This window comes from Enoplosus armatus, chromosome 19 (assembly GCF_043641665.1).
Source record: "Enoplosus armatus isolate fEnoArm2 chromosome 19, fEnoArm2.hap1, whole genome shotgun sequence".
NCBI classification, from domain to species: domain Eukaryota; kingdom Metazoa; phylum Chordata; class Actinopteri; order Centrarchiformes; family Enoplosidae; genus Enoplosus; species Enoplosus armatus.
Genome location: NC_092198.1, coordinates 17,829,495 through 17,853,279, shown reverse-complemented (window position 1 = coordinate 17,853,279; position 23,785 = coordinate 17,829,495). Strand labels below are relative to the sequence as shown.

Below are 23,785 nucleotides of genomic sequence, written 5' to 3'. Positions count from 1 at the left end.
ACGTGCGCGGGCTCCAGTGCCACTCCTTAACCTCTCAATAATGACAATAAGGCCTCGAAAACAAGACCTGTGATTGGTCAGCTTATGTTTTCTCCTACAAGTCTCTAAAATACAACACAGCATGCGTACATTAGCTAAGATTTTGCAACAAACAATAAACTAGAGCCTGAAATGTTTATACATACACACATATCAACAAATGCTGTAATCAAGATGTTTATCATAGTTTTGACTCACTGTGATCGAAATGTCTTTGTGCACTGATGACGCCACTGAAGTTATCAGCAACAACCAAATTTTTGCTTTTCTTGGCCATACACGTTTTGACACATCTGTAATCTCGTTGGCAGTACGTTCTTTGGCCTAAAATCAAATCAGGTAACAAGTTAAACGAAAATGTCATATTCTTGACACGATATTTTTACAGTAGATGTAATTCCTTAGGAGAATAATACAGTGTGATATACAGGCACTTGTTTGAAGTTCAACAGATACTAAGGTTCCTATCAGGCTTTAGTACTTAAGTAACTGGAGATCATGTCTACTTACAGGTAAGATAAATCCACAGAAGGCCCACAAACAAAACCCAAGTCATCCAGTTCATGTTCTTTTGATGGCATTAATGCTCGGTCAGGATGTGTGATCCAGTCGCCGCTACAGTAGATGAATAACAAGTATTGTTCTAAAGCACTTTTTCTGTGAGGGATTATCAGACAAGACCAAAGTATTTTACTTCTTACCTTTCTCTGGTTGAAGTAACGTCAAAGTGCTGAACAGCAGAACTAAACAAGAGCAACTGAACCTTTTGGCCGGATTAATATGTTATGTCAAACTGACTTTGCATAGCTGCAAACATTTTGTTTTGCAAATTGGTAGTTCCCATAAATGTCGCAAGGGATCCATGTGCCACTCTCCCATGCAAAATAAACTAAATAGCGTTACGCTTGGGTGGATATCCAGAGATGATGTAACGGAATGAATGGTTAGCTTGTGTGAACATTATAGTTAAATGTGTGAATACCAGACAGACAGGAAAGCTGAAAGAGCACATTTTGTTGTTGATACTGTGTAATATTCCAGTTTTCCCAAAGGTCTAACAAAGTCCAACATAAAATGAGGGAATGACATCCTATCTATCTGTCACAGTTAACCCAGTCAGCCCAGTTCACCTTTGAACTAGGGCAGTATAGTTGTTGGCAAACAGATAGCTGATAGATAAGATAGATCGCTGACAAATGTCCACTTCCCGTAACTCTTGAAAAGGGAGCCTGTGAGTTCTGGCACACTCAGCTGATAAGCTGTTTAAGTATTTATAGCATCATTTGTGAGAGAGAGCAAATATTTTTTTTTTATACAAGGTTATTTTTAATTTAAATCAATTGTGAGAAAAAAACAAACCCCACACGAAACACTATTTCTTTGTAACTGACCACAAAAAGGAATATGCAACCATGCCTGTCAGTCTCAAGTAGCTCCATTACTTAAAGGGAAGAGTTGGCTTTCAAGCAGAGCGTTAGAGGAGAAGATCGATAGTACTTTCATATTAATTACAGGCAACCGCAACCACCACAAACTGCTGTTTTTAACGCTTTTGTACAAATAAGGGTGGCTGTTTGCCCCGTTTCTAGTCTTCATGCCAAGGCTGGCATATCGTTTGCGTGAACCGACCCTTTAATGGAGTAGCGACGTGTCCTACTTTGTCCGGAAGAGGGCAGCATCGCGGGCTCGTTGCATCTACTTCTAACTAAAATGAAGTGAAGAAGAAGTACATCGCGGAAGAAGACACAACAGTCACCCTGCAGCAGAGAGCATGATTGAACGACGTTGATGTGCGGTGAGTAAAAAGCACAACAACAGGTGACGCATTTGGGTAATTTACTTACTGGCGACATAAGCGTTTATGTCTTAATTTGACCGCATTAATGTTTTTACACAGGAACTGAACTTTGTGTGTATTTGGAGAACGAGCTAATACGTCTAGGACACCTTGTGCAAAGTGCCAATGACACCGAGGGTTCGTTAATTCAAATGACATTGTTTCCATAGTATTAGGCTTACGCTATGACTGTAAACAGCTCTCTCGGTCAACTCCAGACTCCCCTCCACAACCTTACAGCTTAATGTTGACATATTAATTCCACACACAGAGGAACACGGTGCATTTACCGCAGTGCATGTCATGGCTGAATAAGGTTTGCTGGTCAGTTCGGCACAACGTTTCTGATGATTCAATTAAACGTTATCTTTGACAATCTGCTTGCAGTGGCACGACCACGACCACACCGAACGAGTGTTCGAACTGCAGACGCTTGTCAGACTGACAGGTGAACCAAATGCAAATACGGTGAAAACTTCCTAAAGGAAGTAATGGAGTGTGGTGTATGCTGAATACCAGAGTAGACCCTGACCGTTTGAAAAAATGTCTTATTTGTGATGTGTACAGTGTGTGCGGTGACAGATAAGTAAGGCAAACTTTAATTGGCCGATGTTCTAATGAAGGCTGGTCCGGCGGGAGGCTGAAGGAAAAACATTTCACAGCTGTATAAACTGGCTGTTGATTCATTATGTTTATAAGTTCCAGACAAGATGCTGCTGATGATGCAGAGATGAAATTGATCTTAACATCCTCTGAATATCTTTGTGATGAGGACTACCTAGACTGTAGAGTCAGATAGGAAATAAATAAATGAATGAATGAGTCAATTGTCTCCTTTCTTTTTATCTAGGATATGTCTGCAGGTTGTGTGAGGTGGATGCTCAGCCGCACAGTGAGAGCTGTGTGTGGTGGCAGCCCTGGCTACTGGACACCAGCATCAAGATTTACTATATGCAGTGAAAGATCTAACACCATTGCTTCCTCCTGGAGGCGGTCTCCATTCTCCACTGCTGCAGACGACCCAGAACAGACTCTTGCACCAAAGAAAAAAAAGCAAGGTCCCAGAGCTCATGCCACAATCAACACTGTTGGCCGTAAGATCCCTCTGCGTCAGATACAGGTGATAAGTGACACCGGCGAGAACCTGGGCACCATGCACCGAGCAGATGTGATTAGAATCATGGACGAGCAGGGCCTCAAATTGGTGCTGCTCAATGAACACAAAGATCCTCCCGTCTACCGGCTGATGAGCGGCAAACAGGTGCACGAAGAGCAGATGAAACTGCGAGAGAAACAGAAAGCAAAAGCAGGTATGTGTTGTCCTGGCAGGGACCTACTTCCGACCTTAGTTTAATACAGTGGTCAGGATCCCTCCAAAGGGTCACAAGATGAGACTCAAACATATTTCTGCTACATTAAACTATGATATTTCTTATATCTTTTCTTTTTACCAGGATGTTTTACCTCTTCTGGGCTCTAAAAAATATTCAAATTCAACAGTTTGACAAGGTAAAAAACGCTTGAAATGCTCACAGCTCGTAGAAATATGTGAACTATGGGGTTGACCATCCCAAAAGGATGGGAACCACTGTTTTATTAGACGTACATCCCAACCTTGAACAAGTTGTCTTTGTGTCTGATGAAGAGTGCTGCACTTGGAACCTAATTTTTCCAATTGTCAATAAACGTATACAGATTAGGAGCTGTTTACAATTTGCAGATCATACTTTTTTGTCCAACAAACCAGATCTGAATGGTAGGTAGTCTCAGGGAATATACATTTATTAAAAGCTTGTCAACTGAGGCTTCACTTGTGTACCTCACCTCTGTTGTTCAGTTGAGTGTACAGATTCTTCTTCCAAAAGCTGTTAAGAGGCATGAACTAAACCATTTCCAAATGGGATCTAGTCAAAATGTTTCTTTAAACGAGGCCTCCTTATTCTGTGAAGGAATCTCTTTTCAACAGAAACCATCTCGGTAACATCAATATTCCACAGATCCTACTGTAAAACAAATCATATAAAATTGGGCTGACTGTGTTCTCTCCACAGCCCCTGTGCAGGTGAAAGAGCTCACCTTTTCATCCGGCATCGCAGCTCATGACCTCACCACCAAGCTGAAACAAGTGGAGAGCTGGCTGGAGAAGAAGCACCATGTTAGAATCACTCTGCGATCAGGACGTGGAGGACCTGCAGTCAACCTGGTGAGGAGGAACACTCACTGTTTTCTTTTCCAATTCTTTTTTTGGGGCTTTTTTTTTTTTGCTGCCTTTTATTAGATCAGGACAGTAGGGAGATGACAGGAAGTGAGGGGTTCACGGTCAACACCGTAACTCCTAGGCCACCAGTGCACCTAACACACTCCCAAATGTAAGTAGTTTAAACAGCAAATTATGTCGTTCTACTCCGTGTGAGTGTGAATTGCGACAAAACATGTCTGGATATGCAGCAGACGTAGATACAAATCTATGTGCGACCCTTATTTGAACATTGCATTATTATAGTTATAATAATTTTGTTCAAAAATCAAAAATACTTGTTTGTATTAAAAAACAAATATCAGCTTCTGTATCTGATTTCAAAGCTTTCAAATATCTCAAATATCAATATCAGTGTTGGCCTCCAGTGTTGTATTGATTGTTGTTGATTGTTGAAATGGTCTAGCATTAACACAGTTGTATGTTTATGTTACTTCTCATGCTGTGTAACATGTTATGTTGTGGTACATTTTTATGTGACATTCAGAGGGTGAGGCTTTGCGTGCCACCAGGGTCAGTCAAGCTCCACCTCTCAGCTCTGTCTGTGTCCTCACCTTCTCTTGATGCCATTTATCCAAACAGCACTGTTGACTTTTACCTTAATGGCTAAGTGGGTGAAGGACAACTGTAAAAAATATCCTTTCATCGGGCATTTATTACCCCCAAATATGTCCTAACTATATACACAGCAATTCTTTAACATTTGTGTGTTTTTTTTTTTTTTTTTTAATTTTCCACAGGACACAAATCTGGAGCAGATTGTGCAACAAATGGAGGTAATGGTGGGATTTGTTTCCAAGCCTAAAGCCATACGTGACGGTCAAGCAGCCATGTGCATCCTCCGACCACCTTCAGCGAAGGAGCTGTCACAAATAGAGAAGGATAAGGCCGCAGCTTCGCGGCCTGTTGACTCCGGTTCGAAAGCCGCTCAGAGCAAAACCTCCCCTGTTAGCAACACGGACACAGCAGGAGAGTCGCTACAGCAGTGAGCTGATGCGAAATAAAACAGTTTTCACAAAAGCAAATGGAAGTCCGCGCTTAAATGTCACGGTTTGGTGTAAATTCATTAGTCAGGCTCTGGAGCGTATGGTGTAGGTATTTAACAGAGCTTGGTGTATGATAATGATGCAGCCATTAGTCCTCTGAAAGTCTTTGTGGGCCATTTCGTTAAAAGGTGGCAGAGCTACACTGGTAGCAAAACGTTCTCATGTATGCGCTGAGGGACAAGACCTTTATTTTTAATGAATGTGGCCTCATGTTGGAACACTATTCAGTTCTAATACATGTGTACTAGAACATTTCCCGGCCAACCGTCTGCTAAATAACTAGTTGCCATAGATTTTACTTTCACTGTCACGTTGTAGTTACCTAAAGATTACATTTTACTTGATAAGTGAAGGTCACGATTCACAGGTTTCATTCTTAAAAACACACCTGGGTGGCCACACAGCTCAGGGGTTAAGATGCCGGTTTGTGTCCGGCTGGGGACCTTTATTGCATCTCTCTCTCTCCCTCATTTCCTGTCAACTCTTCCCCCCTTTTTTTTTTTAAACAAATGTCCAAAAAACACACACATTCTTGTACTACTGTACTTGTGAGGACACTGTATTGACCCAATCCTCACCCACTGACAGCAGAAACTCATCGCAGACTGAAAACTCATCCTGGCGGTCTGCTGTGAGACAGCACAGGACATGTGGGTTTCATTGATTTGTGTCCACCTATACCAGAGCTAAGGGACGATGACGATGAACCAGCAATAAAAGTTGCCAATCTGTGTGAAGTGCTTGAAGATCATCAATAAATAGCCTGATGATGATTTTCACAATCTCTTGTCAACAATGCCGTGAAAAAAAAAGTGTTTAGACGCGATGAAGATATCAAACCAACGCCAGTGCATAACTTTCTCTGCTTTATTTGAGATTCATCTTTATGTTTTTGGTAAAAAATAAAAATAAAAGCAAATTTGGCGTACAGATACATTCACTTGTCACAGATAAATGTGTTTGATTGACGGAAGTGTCAGGTCCACACTTATCAACACTTCTCCAAACAGCAGGGATACTGTCATGGAACTTTTTTATTTTTTTATTTTTTTTTAACTAGAGTCATACTTTTCCTATACATTAAAAAAAGAAATCAAAAGAGAGAGAGAGAGAGAGAGAGAACTTAAAAACATAAAACCACCGTAAGGCCCAAAAAATAAAAATCTTTCCTAGATTGTGTTAGAAAATAAAAAATTGGAACAAAAGCAGCTTAACTAGCATGCAAGAACAGCATTTGTCAATAAGCCTCGAGTACTTTGTAGGAGGAGAAAGGTTTAACAAAGTGATAGTCCAGGTTGCCACAGTGAGGGCACTGCTGGACGTTGCTGTACTCGGAGAAATACTGCATCCCGACTCGAACGTCCACCACCGGCTTCCCGCAGTGTTTACAGTTGAGACGAGCCTGAGGACACACAGGGAGGAGAGAGGACGCGGGTCAGTTAACACGACGCTGAATTAAAGCAGCCAAAATAATCTCGACTCAGAGGTCCACTCAACGGCTCTTTTCTGAGCTTTGAATCTCCCAGTGTTGAAGGACTGGAGTGCTGTAAGATAATGTCACATCAACAGCTATGGGGGACAGCAGTGACCCCGGGTTGCAGCAGCTACGTTCAAATTTAGCCTCGTTATAAAGTAAGTGTTTACTAAATGGAGTTTTGCACGTCACAAAAATGAAGAGTAAAAGAGGTAACGTATGTTCGACACATCTGACCAGAAACTTGGATCAAAATGGTGTTTCATAATGACATAAACTTCGAAGATTTTACATTCAATTTCCCAAAAAGAACACAATATACCTGAACTTACAGAATGTCTACAGAAAAGCTGCCTGAGTTCTATACACTTTGAAACACGTATTTCTCCGTGTATGCGCTTCTAAACAAAACTAAATCATAACTACATTCAGAAAGGATTCATCCGCCATCAAGTTTAGTATATATATCGCTTTGGCCGCCTAAACGTATTGTGTTTTGGAGTTATAGCTCGTAATGGATTGCTTTTCATTGGATAGCGTTGCAGGCGTTTCCTAGCCAACTAACCCGGTCCAATAGTGCAACCAGAAATCACGAGGTTGAAGAACTTTGAAGGACTTTGCACACAAACTCATGGCCCACATCTTTTTGAGCATATACAACCATTTGCTACAGTTAGGCCCAGAAATATTTGGACAGTGACACAATCTTCATGGTTTGGGCTCTGCAAGCCACCACATTGGATTTGAAATGAAACAACTAAGATGCAATTGAAGTGCAGACTTTCAGGTTTAATTCAAGGGGTTGAACAAAAATATCCTATGAAACATTTAGGAATTGTAACCATTTTTATACAAAGTCTCCTCATTTCAGGGGCTCAAAAGTAATTGGACAAATTAACATTACCATAAGTAAAATGTCCATTTTTAATACTTTGTTGAGAATCCTTTGCAGGCAATGACTGCCTGAAGTCTGGAACCCACGGACATCACCAGACGCTGGGTTTCCTCCTTTGTGATGCTTTGCCAGGCCTTTACTGCAGCTGTCTTCAGTCGTTGCTTGTTTGTGGGTCTTTCTGCCTTAAGTTTTGTCTTGAGCAAGTGAAATGCATCGATGCTCGATCGGGTTGAGATCTGGTGATTGACTCGGCCATTGCAGAATATTCCACTTCTTTGCCTTAAAAGACTCCTGGGTTGCTTTCGCAGTATGTTTTGGGTCATTGTCCATCTGTACTGTGAAGCGCCGTCCAATCAACATGGCTGCATTTGGCTGAATCTGAGCAGAAAGTATATCCCTATACACTTCAGAATTCATCCGGCTGCTTCTGTCTTCTGTCACATCATCAGTAAACACTAGTGACCCAGTGCCATTGGAAGCCATGCATGCCCATGCCATCACACTGCCTCCACCATGTTTTACAGAAGATGTGGTGTGCTTTGGATCATGAGCTGTTCCGATTCTTCTCCATACTTTCTTCTTCCCATCATTCTGGTACAGGTTGATCCCCGTCTCATCTGTCCAAAGAATGCTGTTCCAGAACTGGGCCGGCTTCTTCAGATATTTTTTGGCAAAGTCTAATCTGGCCTTTCTATTTTTGAGGCTGGTTAATGGTTTGCACCTTGTGGTGAACCCTCTGTATTTACTCTCATTAAGTCTTCTCTTTATGGTAGACTTAGATACTGATACACCTACTTCCTGGAGAGTGTTCTTCACTTGGGTGGATGTTGTGAAGGGGTTTTTCTTCACCATGGAAAGGATCCTGCGATCATCCACCACCGTTGTCTTCTGTGGACGTCCAGGCCTTTTTGAGTTCTCAAGCTCACCAGTGTGCTCTTTTTTTCTCAGAATGTACCAAACTGTTGATTTGGCCACTCCTAACATTTCTGCCATCTCTCTGATGGATTTCTTCTTTTTTTTCAGCCTAAAGGATGGTCTGTTTCACTTCCGTTGAGAGCTCCTTTGACCTCATGTTGTGGGTTCACAGCAACAGCTTCCAAATGCAAATGCCACACCTGGAATCAACTCCAGACCTTTTAACTGCTTAATTGATGACAGGTTAACGAGGGACGAGCCCATGCAGCCTTCTGAGCCAATTGTCCAATTACTTTTGGTCCCTTGAAAAAGAGGCGGCTACATATTAAAGAGCTGTAATTCCCAAACCCTTCCTCCAATTTGGATGTGAATGCTCTCAAATTACAGCTGAGAGTCTGCACTTTAAACCCATATTGATTATATAACTGTATCCTGAATATGTTTTCGCAAACAGCTAAAATAACAAAACTTGTGTCACTGTCCAAATATTTCTGGGCCTAACTGTATATGACACCGGCAGCACGTTCCACTCGCAAATGAAGACTGTGACGTGCAGGCTCATGAAAAGCTGGTGAGTAGATCTTTGAGTTTTTTGTCCCACAAGGCAAGATTTATTTATGTGAAAACAACTGCATCATCAGAGAAAACCACAACAGGTTTAATTCACACGAGCAACACTGGAGATCACCACTGTTTGGTTTCACTGCTCGTTTCCAGGAAGACACATAGTCTGAAGAATCGCTGCTCTCCTGGATTACACAAAGTCACTCTGATTTGTTTTTAGTAATGTGCTCATCGCCGCCCCTCAGAGATCAGTGTTCCTACCTGGCAACACGGTGAAGCAGCCAGTATATCGTAGGTGTACATGGTGCCCAGTTGGTGCCAGCTCCCGTCCCAGCGTGACTTGCACTTGATGCAGACAATCTTGTGGACGCCTTCTAAACAGTCCACACAGATGGCGTAGAGGTGCATTAACCTGCCTGTTGGACATGAGGGAAGATAGTTAGGTATTAAATCTACTAAATGACAAGTCAGTCAGTTTGTCTTCAAGCCAGAGTGGTCTGTTAATCAACCAGGAAAATCAATACAATAACAAACTCCTGATTGCATCCTTAGCTCATTTTAGACAATCAATAAAATAATGATTTCTGAGTTTTGTGTGTGCTGTTCCATTTTCACCAAACAAAAACAAGCTCCAAACTTTACCCCCTTTTTTTTTTTTTTTTTTTAAAGGAATGAAAAACAAATCAACATCCACACTGACAAAACCAATTCTAAACAAACCTCATGTTTTAACTCCACTGTATGATTCAATCATTTCTCTTTCGCCAATATTTATGTTCCTGCCCGACACAGAGGCATGAAAAATTTAACAAATGATCCTTTCATACTGATGCATATCAAGGACCATACATATCAAAGCTGGTGGGCCAGTACATCAAAGAGGCTTCATGCGGCCGACGTGCTAATTCACATTCATGTCGGACTGCGCAGAGGCCAGCGGAAAGCCTTTTATGTCTATACGCGCAGTATGGACTGGACTTGTTGACGGATTAACCAGTCGTGGTTTGTCTTTGCAGGAAAGGAAAGCTAACACAGCTTGAACACTTTAGAGAGAAAGTGAATATGTAATGGAACAAAACAAAATGCTAATGATTGCAATTCATTAAACCACTTGAATAGAAGCAGTCCTGGCAGCTGATGTGCCGGAGATGCAGAGCGACATAACGCTACAGTAGATTAAACACTGTCCCCACAATACACACTGAACAGTGTAAATAGTTTCAACATGTTTTCTATACTTATTCATTATTAACAATAATTATTCATTATAATTCACAAATGGTAATTGTAGTTTTCTGTGAGGCTGTAGGTAGGCACAGTGGTGCTTCATGCTAAATGCTAACACCAGCGCGCTAACATGCTCACAATGACAATGCTAGCGTGCTGATGTTTTAACAGGTATACCACGGTTCATCTGCTTAGTTTAGCATGTTAGCATGCTAATATTTGACACAAAGTCCAGCTGACATGTCAGTTTCGCAGACATTAAAAGTATTGGACAAAGCTTTGACCAGGTGATGGATCACCAAAGGTATTACAATTCATCCTGAGGGGAACATGAATGTTTGTATGAATGGCATTCCATCCAAAAAGTAGCTGAGCAATGTCACTAAAAATCAATAGTGTCAACCTCCTGGTGGTACGAGAGGAAAAGTCAGGTCAAAGTAATTAGGGTTCATCCTCTGGGAACCATTAATCAAAATGTGTAAAATGTGTAAAGGCTGTACTGGTGACGGGTGATTTGACTCACATTTGGAGCTACGTTAGCGCCATACACTAAGTGTTTGTGTGAAATAATCTCAGGTCTCATGCCACGATCTTGATACCGGGTCTGACCTTGAAGGTGGCAGGGGACGTCATACTCAATCTCGTCGTGGCGTGAAGGGCTGAGAAACAGAGTCCCGTCCACCAAAGGAAACTGTTCAAACACGGGCAGCGCCCTGTGGCACAGCGCACAGTTGACCACGTTTCTCTGGCTCGCACTGAGGGCTGACAGGATGAACCTACAGGACAACACATGCAACAAAATATTACACCATTATGAAGTCTTGCACACTGAATGGTTCTGGCAGATTGATGTGACAGGCTTTTTTTCTTTGGTGTGGTTTTAGTTGAGATGTGAACAAGCTGAGTTCTGAAGAGTCAATCCTGCGAGTACGTCTTTTCCTTTCCCTTCCTCTGAGAATCAGAAAAATATCCGTTGTCAGGTACAAACCTGGGATCAGGCTGATACACGTGATATTCAAGGTGAAGTTAAGAACTTGTGTGCCTCTAACATGGCGGACCACAGCTCACAAACGCCAATAAATGTCAACCCACAGTCTACACTTGTGCATGAAAATGTGTCTTTGTATTTATAGTTGTTTTTTATGTTTAATGAGACAAATCATTCCAAGGTGGTCTCAGTAAATGCTGTTGTTGCCTGTTTACACATCTAGCAGATATGGAGAAACGTCAGCGTTCATTTGGAGTCGTGTTTGTGTCCACCTGGCAAACGTAAGTCCAACATTTCCTCTCTTTGAGCTCTGTTTTTGGTCTCCACCAACTCCTGAGGGAAGGGTCAAAACTAAACTGGGAGAAGCAGCATTCAGTTCTTATGCAGCATGTTAGGTCCGCTCCAGCTCTCAGTTCTTTTAAATCACTCAGTTTGCTGTTTGCCAATGCCTTTCATTCGATTACACTGGAGAGTATTCATTCATATCTTGCACTGCACTGTAGCTGTTCTATCTGTTTTATTCAGTTTTAGCTTATGTTTATATTTACCCCTTTCAAATCCCTTCTATACGCGTCTCTTTATATTGCCTTGTTATTCAAACAGTGTCTAAACAAAGAAACACTTTAGTGTCCGCAACGTTTTGTCTTTGTTTATTTTTACTTATGTTGCGTGTCAGAATATTTCCTACAATCATAAGCTATCTTTAATATGTCAAATCACGTGGTCACAGGTATGTATTGATCAGGTGATTTGACAATCAACATGACTCATAATAACACACAAACTATAAGCTACAGTAAAACCACTCGACAAAAGCAATGTAACCGTCTATTTCTTATTAGGCCCGACATGTGGAGTCATGGATGTTTCCTCTCATAATAATGAACACGCACAGGTTAGTATTGAAATCAGTCCTACCTCTACCTCCTTGCACGTTTAGTTTAACAGGGTCACTGGGAGCAGCCTTGTTAAAGTCAAATCTGACTTTCAAACTGAGAAAATGTAGATCTGTGTGTGACGTTTGTCAGCTTGACTGAACAGTTGCTGATTCAACTTAATATCTTCAGAGTTTGTTTAACTTAACTCAGCTAGTTTTACATTGTCAAAACTTTAGTTCAGGTAACTCACATTTTAATGCAGAGGGGAGGCTTCTCTTTTCAAGTTGGACGAGATTAAAATGTGTACCTGCGCAGCTCTTCTCCCTGGCCTGCCTGGGCATCGTCCTCCATGCGGACGTGGTAGGTGTTGAGTTTGTGTCGAGGGATGTGGGTGAGGAGCTCCGAGAGGTCCAGCCTCCTCAGGAACTGCACTGGGTGAGAGTGGGTGCCGTCGCCCACGCTGCCGGAGGTGAGCCGGTGGTGGAGCGGGAGGGCGAAGGACAGCGGCAGGGGAAGCACGGACCCGGGGTCGAGGTGAGCTCCGCCGCCGGAGGCTCCCATCGAGCAGCCACCGCCCCGGCCGAGAGCTCCCCCGACCAGAAGGTGTTTCCTCTGCGGGTCCATGTGGACGGCTGATTTGAGGAACTCTCCTAGAGGACGGGAACCTCGCAATCCTGCTCCTCCGCCTCCTGCTCCGAGGACAGCGGTGGGCGAGAAAGGGAAACCAGCTGGAGGAGACTGTCCCGGGGAGTCACATGGAGACTTCAGAGGAGGCCCCAGACAAAAGGGTCCTCCTGCTGCTGCTGCTGCTCCTCTCTCTGTAGAGTTCTGACGGTCCATTGATTGTCTCCGAGGTAACTCCTGACTAGAGGCTCTGTGGGACAGTTTACCTCCTCCCACTGCTCCTCCTGGCAGCTTGCTTTTCTTGGGCTCCTCAAAAAGCCCGTCCCCGGACCCTGCTGCCCCTCCACTGGCCCCATTCCTGCCCGTGCTCCTCTCAGACGGCTTCTTCTTGCGGTCATCCTGCATACGTTTCACCTGATACCAGTCGGTGTCTTTCTTGAGGTGGCCCTGGCCGCAGCGGCAGGAGCAGAACCTGAAGGCCAGGTCGTAGCCCTTCTTGGTCCACATGTTCTGCCGACACTGCTTCTCATTCCAGGACCGAGCTCGGCCGATGCAGTTGAACTGGACGAGGATGGAGCTCTCCCACTCGTAGAAACACTGCAGATGCATCCAGTTGCCGTAAGGGCAGAGCTCGTTGTTGCACAGCACCCGCTGGTAGTCGTCCTTCTCCAGGTCGATGGGACGGCCCAAGCTGCAGCCGAGCGGGGTCGCACACTGGCCCTCTGAACGAGTAAAGACAGGAGAGAGGAGGATTTAGTTGTGTTCTCATCACAATTTCACACAAAAGCCTCATTCATTCACTTCACTCACGGGTAATATTTTACTGTATGTCGGTCTTTTCCATTGTCTATACACACTCAAATATTCAATTTAAGGCTGCAACTAAGCATTGTATGTATTTTGATTAATCTGCCTATTATTTTTCAATTCATTGTTAACCATCAGACTCACTATCTCCTGGAGCGCGAGGTGACATCTTGAAATGTCCAAATATAATCCATTTACTACAAAATAAGGCAGCAAATTCGCACATTTAAGAAGCTAGAACCAAGCTGAAACAATCACAGAGAATGACTGGACGGCTACTTTGATGATGGAATATCTTTTATAGGCGATCGATTCGTTAGAATAAGAAAACCAACCTTCGGATTTATCAATAATAGTTACAGCTCTAAAAATGATTATCAAAACTGTTGTCGTAGATAGATAAGATATCTTCAGCACTAACAAATTCTAACTAACTAACAAACACTTTGGGTGACACTAAATCTCGAAACAGCACGGATTTAACCGGACAACGGCACCATTAAAGCCGTCTCTCCGCCTTAGGTTACATGAGCAGGATCATCATCATCATCATCATCATCACATATCAACACACAACATGAGGTGAAAATGTTAAAAGAGGGATGTCGGTGTCCTTGCAGCCTCCTCGCCATCGATTTATGAAATTCAACTAGGCCACCCGAGCCTGTGAGCTGCTCTATTCAGGCCCTGCCAATTGTCAAGTCTGGATGTGAATCAAGCAAATGTGGGCACGCAGTCTCTACAAGAAGTAGCTCATGATAATACACTGTGGGTGTGTGTAGGGGGATAGTTTCCTCCTTCCTTTTCCGCTACACTGTCAGCGCTTTTTTTTTTTTTTTTTTTTCTCTTTCTCCCTCACCACACAGAGGAGAAAAATACACTTACCCATGCATTCTTAGCCCTGTGCATCATTTTAGTGGATAATGAAGGGCTACACTGAGTTCATAGTTCAGCCTGAATTCATCTTTAGACAAATATTCATACATTTTACTTAGGGCCACTACTACAGATTCATCTGAACTCATCTTCTTCTCTTGATTAATCGATTTGTTTTTGGTCAACATAAAGTAGTCATATTGAAATTGCCAATTGTTTTGTCCGGTCAACAGTCCAAAACCTAAAGATAATTCAGTTTAGAGGCTGGAACCCCTCTAATGTTCCGCATTTTGCTTGAAAAATTACTTGAATGATTAACAATCAAAATAGTTGCTGTTGATCGACTTAATGACTAATTAACTAACTACACTGCACCACTAATATCCAAAGTGCAATAACCTACAAGTCTGTTTTAAACCTAGTGTATACCACATTTGAAAGTGCAAGCAGGGTGACTTTTTTTTTCTTCTAGTTATTGTCGGTCTGTATGGGATGAAGTTGAACTTGAGTGCGCAGACAAGTGGTGAGGTGTCAGTATTACCCCCTTGAGGAAGGCCACAAACTGTGTGGACAAGGTGCGCGTCAGGAAAAGACAGCTGAGGCCCGCATAGTCTGCACAGCAAATGTAACGGCAGTAATGTGGATGTAATAACACTCAAAGAAGTGCTGCATTGTGTCATTAAGACTCACTGAGGCTACATTTTCTTTTCCCAAGGAATACTGTTTTCATGTGTGAATGTGTGTATTTTCCAAGAGGAGCTCGAGGCGCAAATATCCATTCATAAATCTGATCATTTAAAGATGTCTTGCTTATCGGGTACAACTCAAACGTGTTAAAACGAAACCAAAGACAATTTGCCAAAACACAACAACCGCTCTCTAATTCAGCTAACATCCGACACACCAAGCAACACCTGTATCAATAATATTTCAACTTGTTTGCCGGATGTTCCCACAATCTCGCACCAAAACAAACCACGATGGCCTTTAGAAAGCAAGGTGAAACCAGTTACACGAACGGAGGTTTCAGTGCAGCGGAGCACCAGCTACTTGCTGGTTCACATATACACATGCGACCAAACAAAATCGACCCCATTCATGCAAGGCCTCAAGTCGTGATCGACCCATATATCTTGTATTTGCAGATATTCAAGGAACCATTAAATTGCCACATTTTTAAACCGAAGTTTGGCACCGCGCTCTCTACAGCGTGGAAAGAAGTGGCGGGGGATCGTGCCATTTGCAACGTCGCAGTGCATGTATGTCACAGTCGCACAGACAAGACAGAGCTTCCCCTTTGCAGGAAGGCAGCATCACTAAACTTCTACATCTGTGTCCGTTTCCTCTCTTACCACTTGAGCGCTCGTGTCTGGGTGCAGCCGCCGCGGCCGCGCCTCCTGTTGCGGCCGCACAGGCTCCATTTTCCTGCTCATCTCCGCTACTGTTAGTGCGTTTGCTTTTCTTTCCCTTGTTGTTCTTCTGGTTGGGCATTTTACAGGATTCGGATGTCAGTGTTATTTTCGACCTCTATCAGCGGCTGCTGTCAACGCTGTCTGACATTTCTGTGGACTCCATTTCTGCAGTGTTTTTGCAGTGTTTTTCTCTTTGTGTTGTTGTTTTTGGTGTCCTCGTGGACGACAGGCGGGGTTTGAGCAGCTCTGACAGCAGCAGTTATGAGGAATAAGCTGCTATAACCTTTAAGAACGAAGGCGTGTCCGTCTCTTGTTTTGATTCCTGCTCCGCTGTTTTCTTCCACCCCCTGACGTCACGGGACCCCGCCCCCCGCATTGGCCGTCAAAGACTTGTGCTACGTTCGGGGCCCATGGGAAAGCTCGGACATTACCCCTTCAAACGCTTGTGTTCGACATCACCTACTACTTACAACACAAGCGGTTAACCATTTGATTTGCTTATATATCACAAACAATGGTGGAAGAAATAAGCATTCCAATGCGAAGTAAATGTACAGAAGTATTATCAGCTAAACCAGTGGTGGAAAAAGTACTCAGTACTTTTACTCAAGTACTGTACTTCAGTACAATTTTGAGGTACTTGTACTAGTATTTTCATTTTCTGCCACTTTACACTCCTACTCCACCACAATTCAGAGGCCAATATTTTACTTTTTACTCCACTACATTTATATTATAACTTAAGTTACTTTGCAGGTTGAAATTAATAATACGAAATATAATAAACAAAGAAATTATGATGTATTAGTATAGGCTAAGAAGAAGTCATTAAAATGAGCTCCACCTTTATCAGCTGCAACATTAAAGTAAGGTACATATTAATTCATCAATAATTATCATCCAATAATATATTCTACATTATTCTGAAATGAGCCATTCTGCATAATGAATGCTTTTACTGTTAGTACTTTAAGTATATTTTGATGCTAATACTTTTGTACTTTTACTGAAGTAATATCTTGAATTACAGACTTTAAAGAGAGTATTTCTACACTGTGGTATTGCTACTTTTACTTAAGTAAAAGAGTACTTTGTCAACTGCGATATAGATAACGTATCAGTTTGAATACAATTACCTTGCTCACATTTACTGCCTCTCCAAACTTATTTCCACCCTTTTGCAAATTATATAGTGCTACATAAAGACTTGCTGCTAATTGACAATTACTTTAAAAAAAAATACAAAATAAAACTTAACTTAACCTGAAGCAGCTGTGTCAGATATTCCCACAGTGCCTGAATGCAGCAGCAGCAGACCACAGAGGTTGATGAGAAGAAGTAATAAGTGTCACATACCTTTGGGGAGGCATCACTGTCTTATTTAGTAGTTATGACAGCACATATTTCATCAGCCTGGGTGGTGATATTTCCAAAAATCCCTGTGAAGTAACAGGAGCTTTGCAGCAAAGCAGTACTTAAGCAGGTAGAATATACCGTAAAAACAAAGTACATGTATAACAATAAATGGTATTTAAATTTAACCATCTAATCTATTTTAACACCAGAGTGAATGAAAAGTAATACAAAAGAAAACAATATCTTTTTCTGGAGGAAATCGGTAGTCCAAACTCCACTCATAAATCTTACAATTTAAATATTTCTTGCTTATCGGGCAAACCTGTTAAAACACAACTAAAGATGATTTATTAAGCAATAGGAGCTGCTCTCCAATTTGGCTCACACACAAAAACCAACACTTGTTTCAGTAATATTTCAACTTGTTTCCCTGCATTTACCACCATCTTCTTGCACCAAATCACACCATAGAGGCATCTAAAAAAAACTGTGTAAACCTATTACATGAACTCTGATTCTAAGGAAGCTGAGTAATAGCTACTTTGACAGCAAAAAATCTGTGCCATTCATAGCAAAATTATATCGTATTTCAATTTTAACAAAATATGTTAGCCAGAAAGAATGAAAAGTAAAACACTCAACAGAAATAAATAACACATAAGCTACTTGCATTTCCCGAGATGTCACTTTTTCATGGCCACTACAAATCAACACATTCCGACTGTGCGATAATGTAGCACATTCGGTCTCAAGTGGCACAAAGTAAAGATTTAGAGTCATCAGAAAAAACACACAGCAAAGCAGATTCAAGGCTTCAAGTGTAAAGATTTTATTCCACAGTAACAGAAACCTCTGTTTAGGAATGTGTTATTGCCAATACAAAAGACAGTAATGACGCACTTGAACACATCATGCAGGCATCCCGCTAGTTCACAGAAATGGCTTGAGGTATTATTGGCTCTGCTCCGATCATAACTTTTTCCTCTTGCTAAATGTTGACTTGTACAGTACTGTTTACATTTATGTTCAGGAAGGCATCTTCAACTCGCTCCAGTGCAACAACAGCAGGATAATCTAAAATTACAGTGATGCAAGCAGCATGTTCCTTCCTCACTCTTGCTTTTCTCCATTATGTTCATAACATTTCAGACTGCCACTTGGCCTATTGTTTGTATTCTGATGATAACATTTCACATGACTGATCTTTTCTACGCTACACTTCGGTTTCATTCATAATTAGTATGCGATAATGACTATTTTTTTGATCCATCTATACCACCAGCGCTGTTTCAAACACATTCATGAAGCATGTGAAAGGTCTCCTATATGGTTTAGAAAAAGAAAAACCACATGATTCAAGTCAAACAGCCAACAACACCTGAGCCTAAAAGATTTAGCTAGGTTAATAGAACAGCAGTGAATGTGAAATTGGTCATATAAAACTTGCAGATTATGTGTGGATGGTAACAAAAGCAAAGGTCCAAAATGTGATGGGAAGTAGGAAGAGCTTGATATTATGCAGATGAGCACAACCGCTGCCAAGTAGGAGATGTTACATTCAGGTTGTTGCTTCTTCAGGTGTATATTCAAGACAAATCTTTCCTCTCACATCCAAAGAGCTGCAGCCACCTACCAAAGTTATGGAGACCCAAAGTGGTCAAAATTAAACAATAAAAAATAAGATATTATGAAATAAATTTTATGAATATATATAGACAAATTATGAAATGTAAACACTACATTGTTAAATAATCCCATACATTTTTTAAAACTCCGCTCTTTCTACAGTAACAGAGTGTATTTCAGGTTATTTTACATTTCATTGTTTTTGAGTTTTTATTTCATAATGCCATTTTTCCCCAATGATCCATGAATGCCACATTTCATCACCACGATTTTGTAAATCAAGACAAATCAGTTAAGTGATTGGCTGTTGCTTTGGTCTAAATGAGTGACAAGCCAATCACATACCTGTATCTGCCATGCCAATCCTTTGTAATGAACAGTGGCATTTGGAAATAAAATTGTAACTTGGAGAAGTTTTAAATAAAAACAGGCTTCAGAAAGAGGACATTTTGAAATAAAAACAGCTGAAATGAAATAAAAATGACTTGAAATGAGCTGTTAAGAAAAGCTCAAAGTGAGTTTCAAAAAAATATATTTTTTCATGAGTTATTTCATATTTTGTATGTCTTTATTCATATGATTGTTCATTTCATAATGTCTTATTTATCTATTTAACTTGACCACTTTTGGGCCTCCATACTAAGCTTGGAGCGCTTGTCAATGATACTTCACCAAAATGAAAAAACAAAAAGGACCTTTGCTTAAAGCAGACACAATAAAAATACCCACAAGTGTTGAGTTTGATTGTGGGAAACCACGTGAAGTGGTCACGCCTGATCTGCAAGTATCATTTGACCTACAGTACAGAACAAACAGTGATAAAATAAAAATAAAAAAAACTAATAAAACTATAAATGCACATCTTGTGTCACAAGTAAGACACCTAATTTAAGCCACAGGACAATTATTAAACATATTTTGGTTGTGTCGATTTGGTCCTGAGAAACATCACAAATTCATCTTTTGCATTTGGCACCAATCACCCTGTAATTATACACTAATCACTAACAAATTGCACGAGGAATACATTCGCCATTTGCTCATCGACTATTTCTTATGAAAGGCAAGTCGTTTTGGAGTCTGTTTAGCAGAGAAAATTCATTATTGACGGCTTATAGAAAAAGATGGAATAAAAACTACTCATTGCAGATTGCAATGAGTGCAAAAAGGTGCAAAAGTCGGTCTTGAAATGCACTTGTTTTTGTGAAGGAATTATGAAGGAATTGTTCTTAGATTTCCAAAAGCACTTGTCTAAAGAAGTCCACAAGAGGTAGTATAAATGGCTCATGTAAACAATGAATGGAACTGCCATTTGGTGACTGTTGCTGGACCCAAACTACCCTACTATCTCCACACATTACATGATTTTTAGGTAATGAGACTGATAAATGGAGAATTTGCCTAGTGTAGCTTTAAAAACAAGCATCCGTTGTCAAGATCAGAGTGCTCCAATTAAAAATGTGAAGAAGTTTGTCAAAGTTGCTAAATCTAGCCAGTATCTTGTTCTGTGCTTCCTTTATCCTGACACTGATACCATCAAGAGAGGCATTTGGTTGTGACAGTTACAGAAATTAACAATAGAAAATATCCAAATGAATACTTTACACAAGTTATTACATTCCTGATTTGTGCGTTTATAGTCTTAAAAGTGTATCAAAATGACATGTCAGACCCGTGGGTTGATAAAACAGCAGCGCCTGAGAGAGAGAGAGAGAGACAGAGAGAGAACTTTTCCTTATCTTCTGAAACTATGAATGTGGCCATTATTCAGCCCCTGAAAACCTAAAATTATTCTCAAACACCTTTTTGAGATTCTGTTTGACTTCAAAAATGAAATGAAATCATATGCAGCCATGTTAACCGGGTCTGTAAGTGTACTGTCTGATCTAATCTGTTTGGTCATTATGTTTGAATCCAAATACTGAGCCCTGTACATGAAGGAAGATAACAGAAAACAGAAGCTCAGCAACAAGCCGGTGCACTGCAGGAGCTCAGTATTTGGAGGGATTCAGTACGACCCACAGTCGCCAGAAGCCCATCTGGTCCAAACTGTGGTTTCACTCTTGGAGCAGGACAATATCAACATTATCGTGGACGCCCTGTAGAAGCAACTCGCCCTGGAAGGAGATCACCTTCCTCTTCTTGGCTGCCCTCAGGGTGCCCACCAACGCCTCGAAGATGTTGGCACACTTGTCATCACTAAACAAGACCCCAAACTTCACGCTGGTTTGACCATCAGCATCTGAAACAAGAGGGCAGGGCAGAGTTATTTCCAAATGTACGCAAAAAAGAGATTTCACCCAAAATTAGCCATTATTCCTGTGTCATGCATTTGAGGTGGCGAAACCAAATACATACAGCTCCTTTTTAATGAGCTGGATAGATTGAATTAGTGTTGATATTATATTTTGTGTCAATGTAACCCCTAGCAACTGTGGGGCTGCAACTATTTATTATTTACCTGTCAATTAATATGTTAATTATTCTTTTCAACTACTTGATTAATTATTGAGAATACACAATGTCAGAAAAGCCAAGATGTCTTCTTCTATTTTTTTTTTATAATCTTTTTATATACTTAACATTTTGTTTTTAATTTTTCTACAATATTTTTATTGTCATTTTTCTACCACAAGTGGCACATCCAAGCCCTCAGATAGAGAGACTCCATTCATTTATGGTGTGCATATGAAATAATTGCATTGACTCTTGAGAAAAGGTGGAACTGCTTCCGCTGTGGAGACTGAAATATTAGTATGGGGACTGGTGAGCTAGAATTACTGATCAACATCACATGATTGCATGTTTATGGCGTATTAGAATTCATGGCACGAAACAGGCTCCAAAAACTGCTCAGCTATGCCAAAGCACTCCAAGATGGAAGCACATCATCCTCCAATACAGAATCATAGCACAGACTCACTTTTACTGCCAAGGCGATGAATCTCCTGCACCAGCAAATTTACTTCATGGTCGATATTCATTGTTGCTAAAAGGGGAAACAAAATCGAGACAAAACATATTAACACAAATAGACTTGTCAGCTTGAACTCAGTCTGTTTATTCCTTTTAGCATCATATACAATAATCCCTGCTACATGCCACTCTCTTGTGGGGAGAGACCACCAAGCCAAACCCCGTTCAAAACGGTGTCATTTTTCATGTTCTGTTGCATGTAGGAAAAAGTAATTGCCTTCTTAAAATGAAGATCTTTTGTTTTAATAAAAAGGCCCATCCTTCAATTCGGTATAAACTAAAATCCGTCATTAACTTTCTTCTTCCCCATGATTATGTTTGATTATCAGCCAGGCAATTTCACTTTTGCCAGATTAATGAACGGAGTCTGGGACTAGGATTCTATCCTCTACAAGAAAACGGGTGTTACGGCCATTAAGTCAAGACAAATGCAACTGAAATGTATCAAGCATGCACAAAAGGACGCAGTACATTAAATGGGCGCGCATTGACTGTGCAGCCTTCAGATGAACGTAACGAGCTACAACATGACCAGGGCGGACCATCGTCAATGCGGAAATGGGAGCTTAGCACTCCAAGCTAACCACCGCAAAGCGCAAATGCTTCCTGTAATTCATTCATATCAGTGATGTGCGGTGCTTCTCGAGCGCGGGTTAACAGATATGTTTACATCCGTTTTATATAACTTCAGATACCATAGAAAATATTCGAATGAGCAGCAGACATGAGCTGGCCGGTAACGTTAGCTTCTAGCGTTAAATAGACGGGTCTGCTGAGGGAGGACTGAGGGGGGGGGGGGTTCACACTGTTGAACGGATGTTATAAGTGGTCGCAAAATGATTTAATAAAGGTCAACGCAAAACCGGTTTCAATGTGACATTAGCATGAGCATATTTACCTTCTAATTCTTCGTGACTCTTAATTCGATGCTGGTCGACTTACTGATGAATCGGCACCGGTGGATAACGTTGCTGCGTTCAGTGTCTGCTCGGAAAACTTCCCATTGTATTCAATTTAAAGCTCAAGTGGTCTAGATGCACAGAATCAGACCAGTTCTGTCTAGTGGGAGCATAGGGCTTGATAGATTTAAAGTAAACATATGAGCAGCATCATTATATTACATTCATGCCACATAAACATATTACATTGTAATGTAAACAAATGAAGCAGGCTGAAACCCATCGCAATCACACACACAAATCTAGGCACAAACATTTCCAGAGCTTTCAGCAACACCTCATGGCTCAGTAAGCAAACTTCATCCGCTAATGAAGGCCATGAGACGTGGCTGAGAGTTTCAGAAAACGTCCAATAAGTGACCTTCTGCTAAAGGTGTCAAAATGTAGCCTTTTTGTTTTTACTGTCATTGGTTCTTTCATAAATTCTCAGATTTCCGATAATACTCGAAGGCACCATCAGGCTCATCTGACTTCATCATGACTCAATGTGAGATTTTCACGGGCACTGCCCCATATAAGGTCTGAAACAGGGATGTCTTAAGTATGTCTTTCGCCTGTAGTCTGCCTCCACAAACAATTTACCTTTTCTAGTCCTCCAAAAATGACTCCCGGTCGGTTAAACAGGTGTTCAAAGAGCCCTCATCCAGCTGCAAAATAGAAATGGCTTTTGTTATCAGGCCTTTCAGAGCACTGTCGTAGAATTAACCAGTAAAACAGAGAGAGGGTAGAAAGTTGTGTCTTCCTGTGCTGTGATACCAACTGAGCAAAGTGATAAACTGCAGGGGTTCTGAAGGTTCCAGGCTTATTGTTTTTCACTTGGTTAGTAAAACTTTGAGACCAAAGCACAGTATCAAGTGGCATGATGAGGACCTTAAGATGGGTCCTGCTTTACCTGCTTTTAAGGCACTATCTTGATGAGCGTCCCTGTGTAAAAATGTAGTTTTAAAGCCTTCTTTACTTCAGTTTTGTACCTATATGGTGCATGTTCCTGAATTAATGTGTTTAATCAAATGACCACACAGAAAATCT

At 41.2% G+C, this 23,785-nt stretch overlaps 3 protein-coding genes across 4 annotated transcripts; 1 reads left to right on the top strand and 2 right to left on the bottom strand.

The window, feature by feature from the left end:
- Positions 1-1,774: 1,774 nt before the first annotated feature.
- Positions 1,775-5,163, top strand: mtif3 (mitochondrial translational initiation factor 3). Its single transcript, XM_070925694.1, has 4 exons — positions 1,775-1,834; positions 2,727-3,186; positions 3,928-4,079; positions 4,874-5,163. The coding sequence occupies exons 2-4, from the start codon at positions 2,730-2,732 to the stop codon at positions 5,120-5,122; spliced, it is 858 nt and encodes a 285-aa protein (XP_070781795.1). The 5' UTR covers positions 1,775-1,834; positions 2,727-2,729; the 3' UTR covers positions 5,123-5,163.
- An 869-nt stretch (positions 5,164-6,032) lies between these two features.
- heca (hdc homolog, cell cycle regulator) lies at positions 6,033-16,016 on the bottom strand. 2 transcript variants are annotated; one of them, XM_070925693.1, is made up of 6 exons: positions 15,780-16,016; positions 12,693-13,466; positions 12,428-12,659; positions 10,864-11,030; positions 9,289-9,443; positions 6,033-6,581 (listed from the first exon to the last, which is right to left on the bottom strand). In XM_070925693.1, exons 1-6 carry the CDS (start codon positions 15,916-15,918, stop codon positions 6,417-6,419), a joined length of 1,632 nt encoding a protein of 543 aa, XP_070781794.1. In that variant the 5' UTR covers positions 15,919-16,016; the 3' UTR covers positions 6,033-6,416. The 2 variants fall into 2 exon arrangements, with proteins under 2 accessions (XP_070781794.1, XP_070781793.1); XM_070925692.1 differs by having other exon boundaries at positions 12,428-13,466.
- Positions 16,017-18,000: 1,984 nt separating this feature from the next.
- On the bottom strand, positions 18,001-22,765 carry abracl (ABRA C-terminal like). The gene is made up of 3 exons (XM_070925674.1): positions 22,696-22,765; positions 21,745-21,810; positions 18,001-21,063 (listed from the first exon to the last, which is right to left on the bottom strand). Exons 2-3 carry the CDS (start codon positions 21,803-21,805, stop codon positions 20,879-20,881), a joined length of 246 nt encoding a protein of 81 aa, XP_070781775.1. The 5' UTR covers positions 21,806-21,810; positions 22,696-22,765; the 3' UTR covers positions 18,001-20,878.
- Between the last annotated feature and the right edge of the window lie 1,020 nt (positions 22,766-23,785).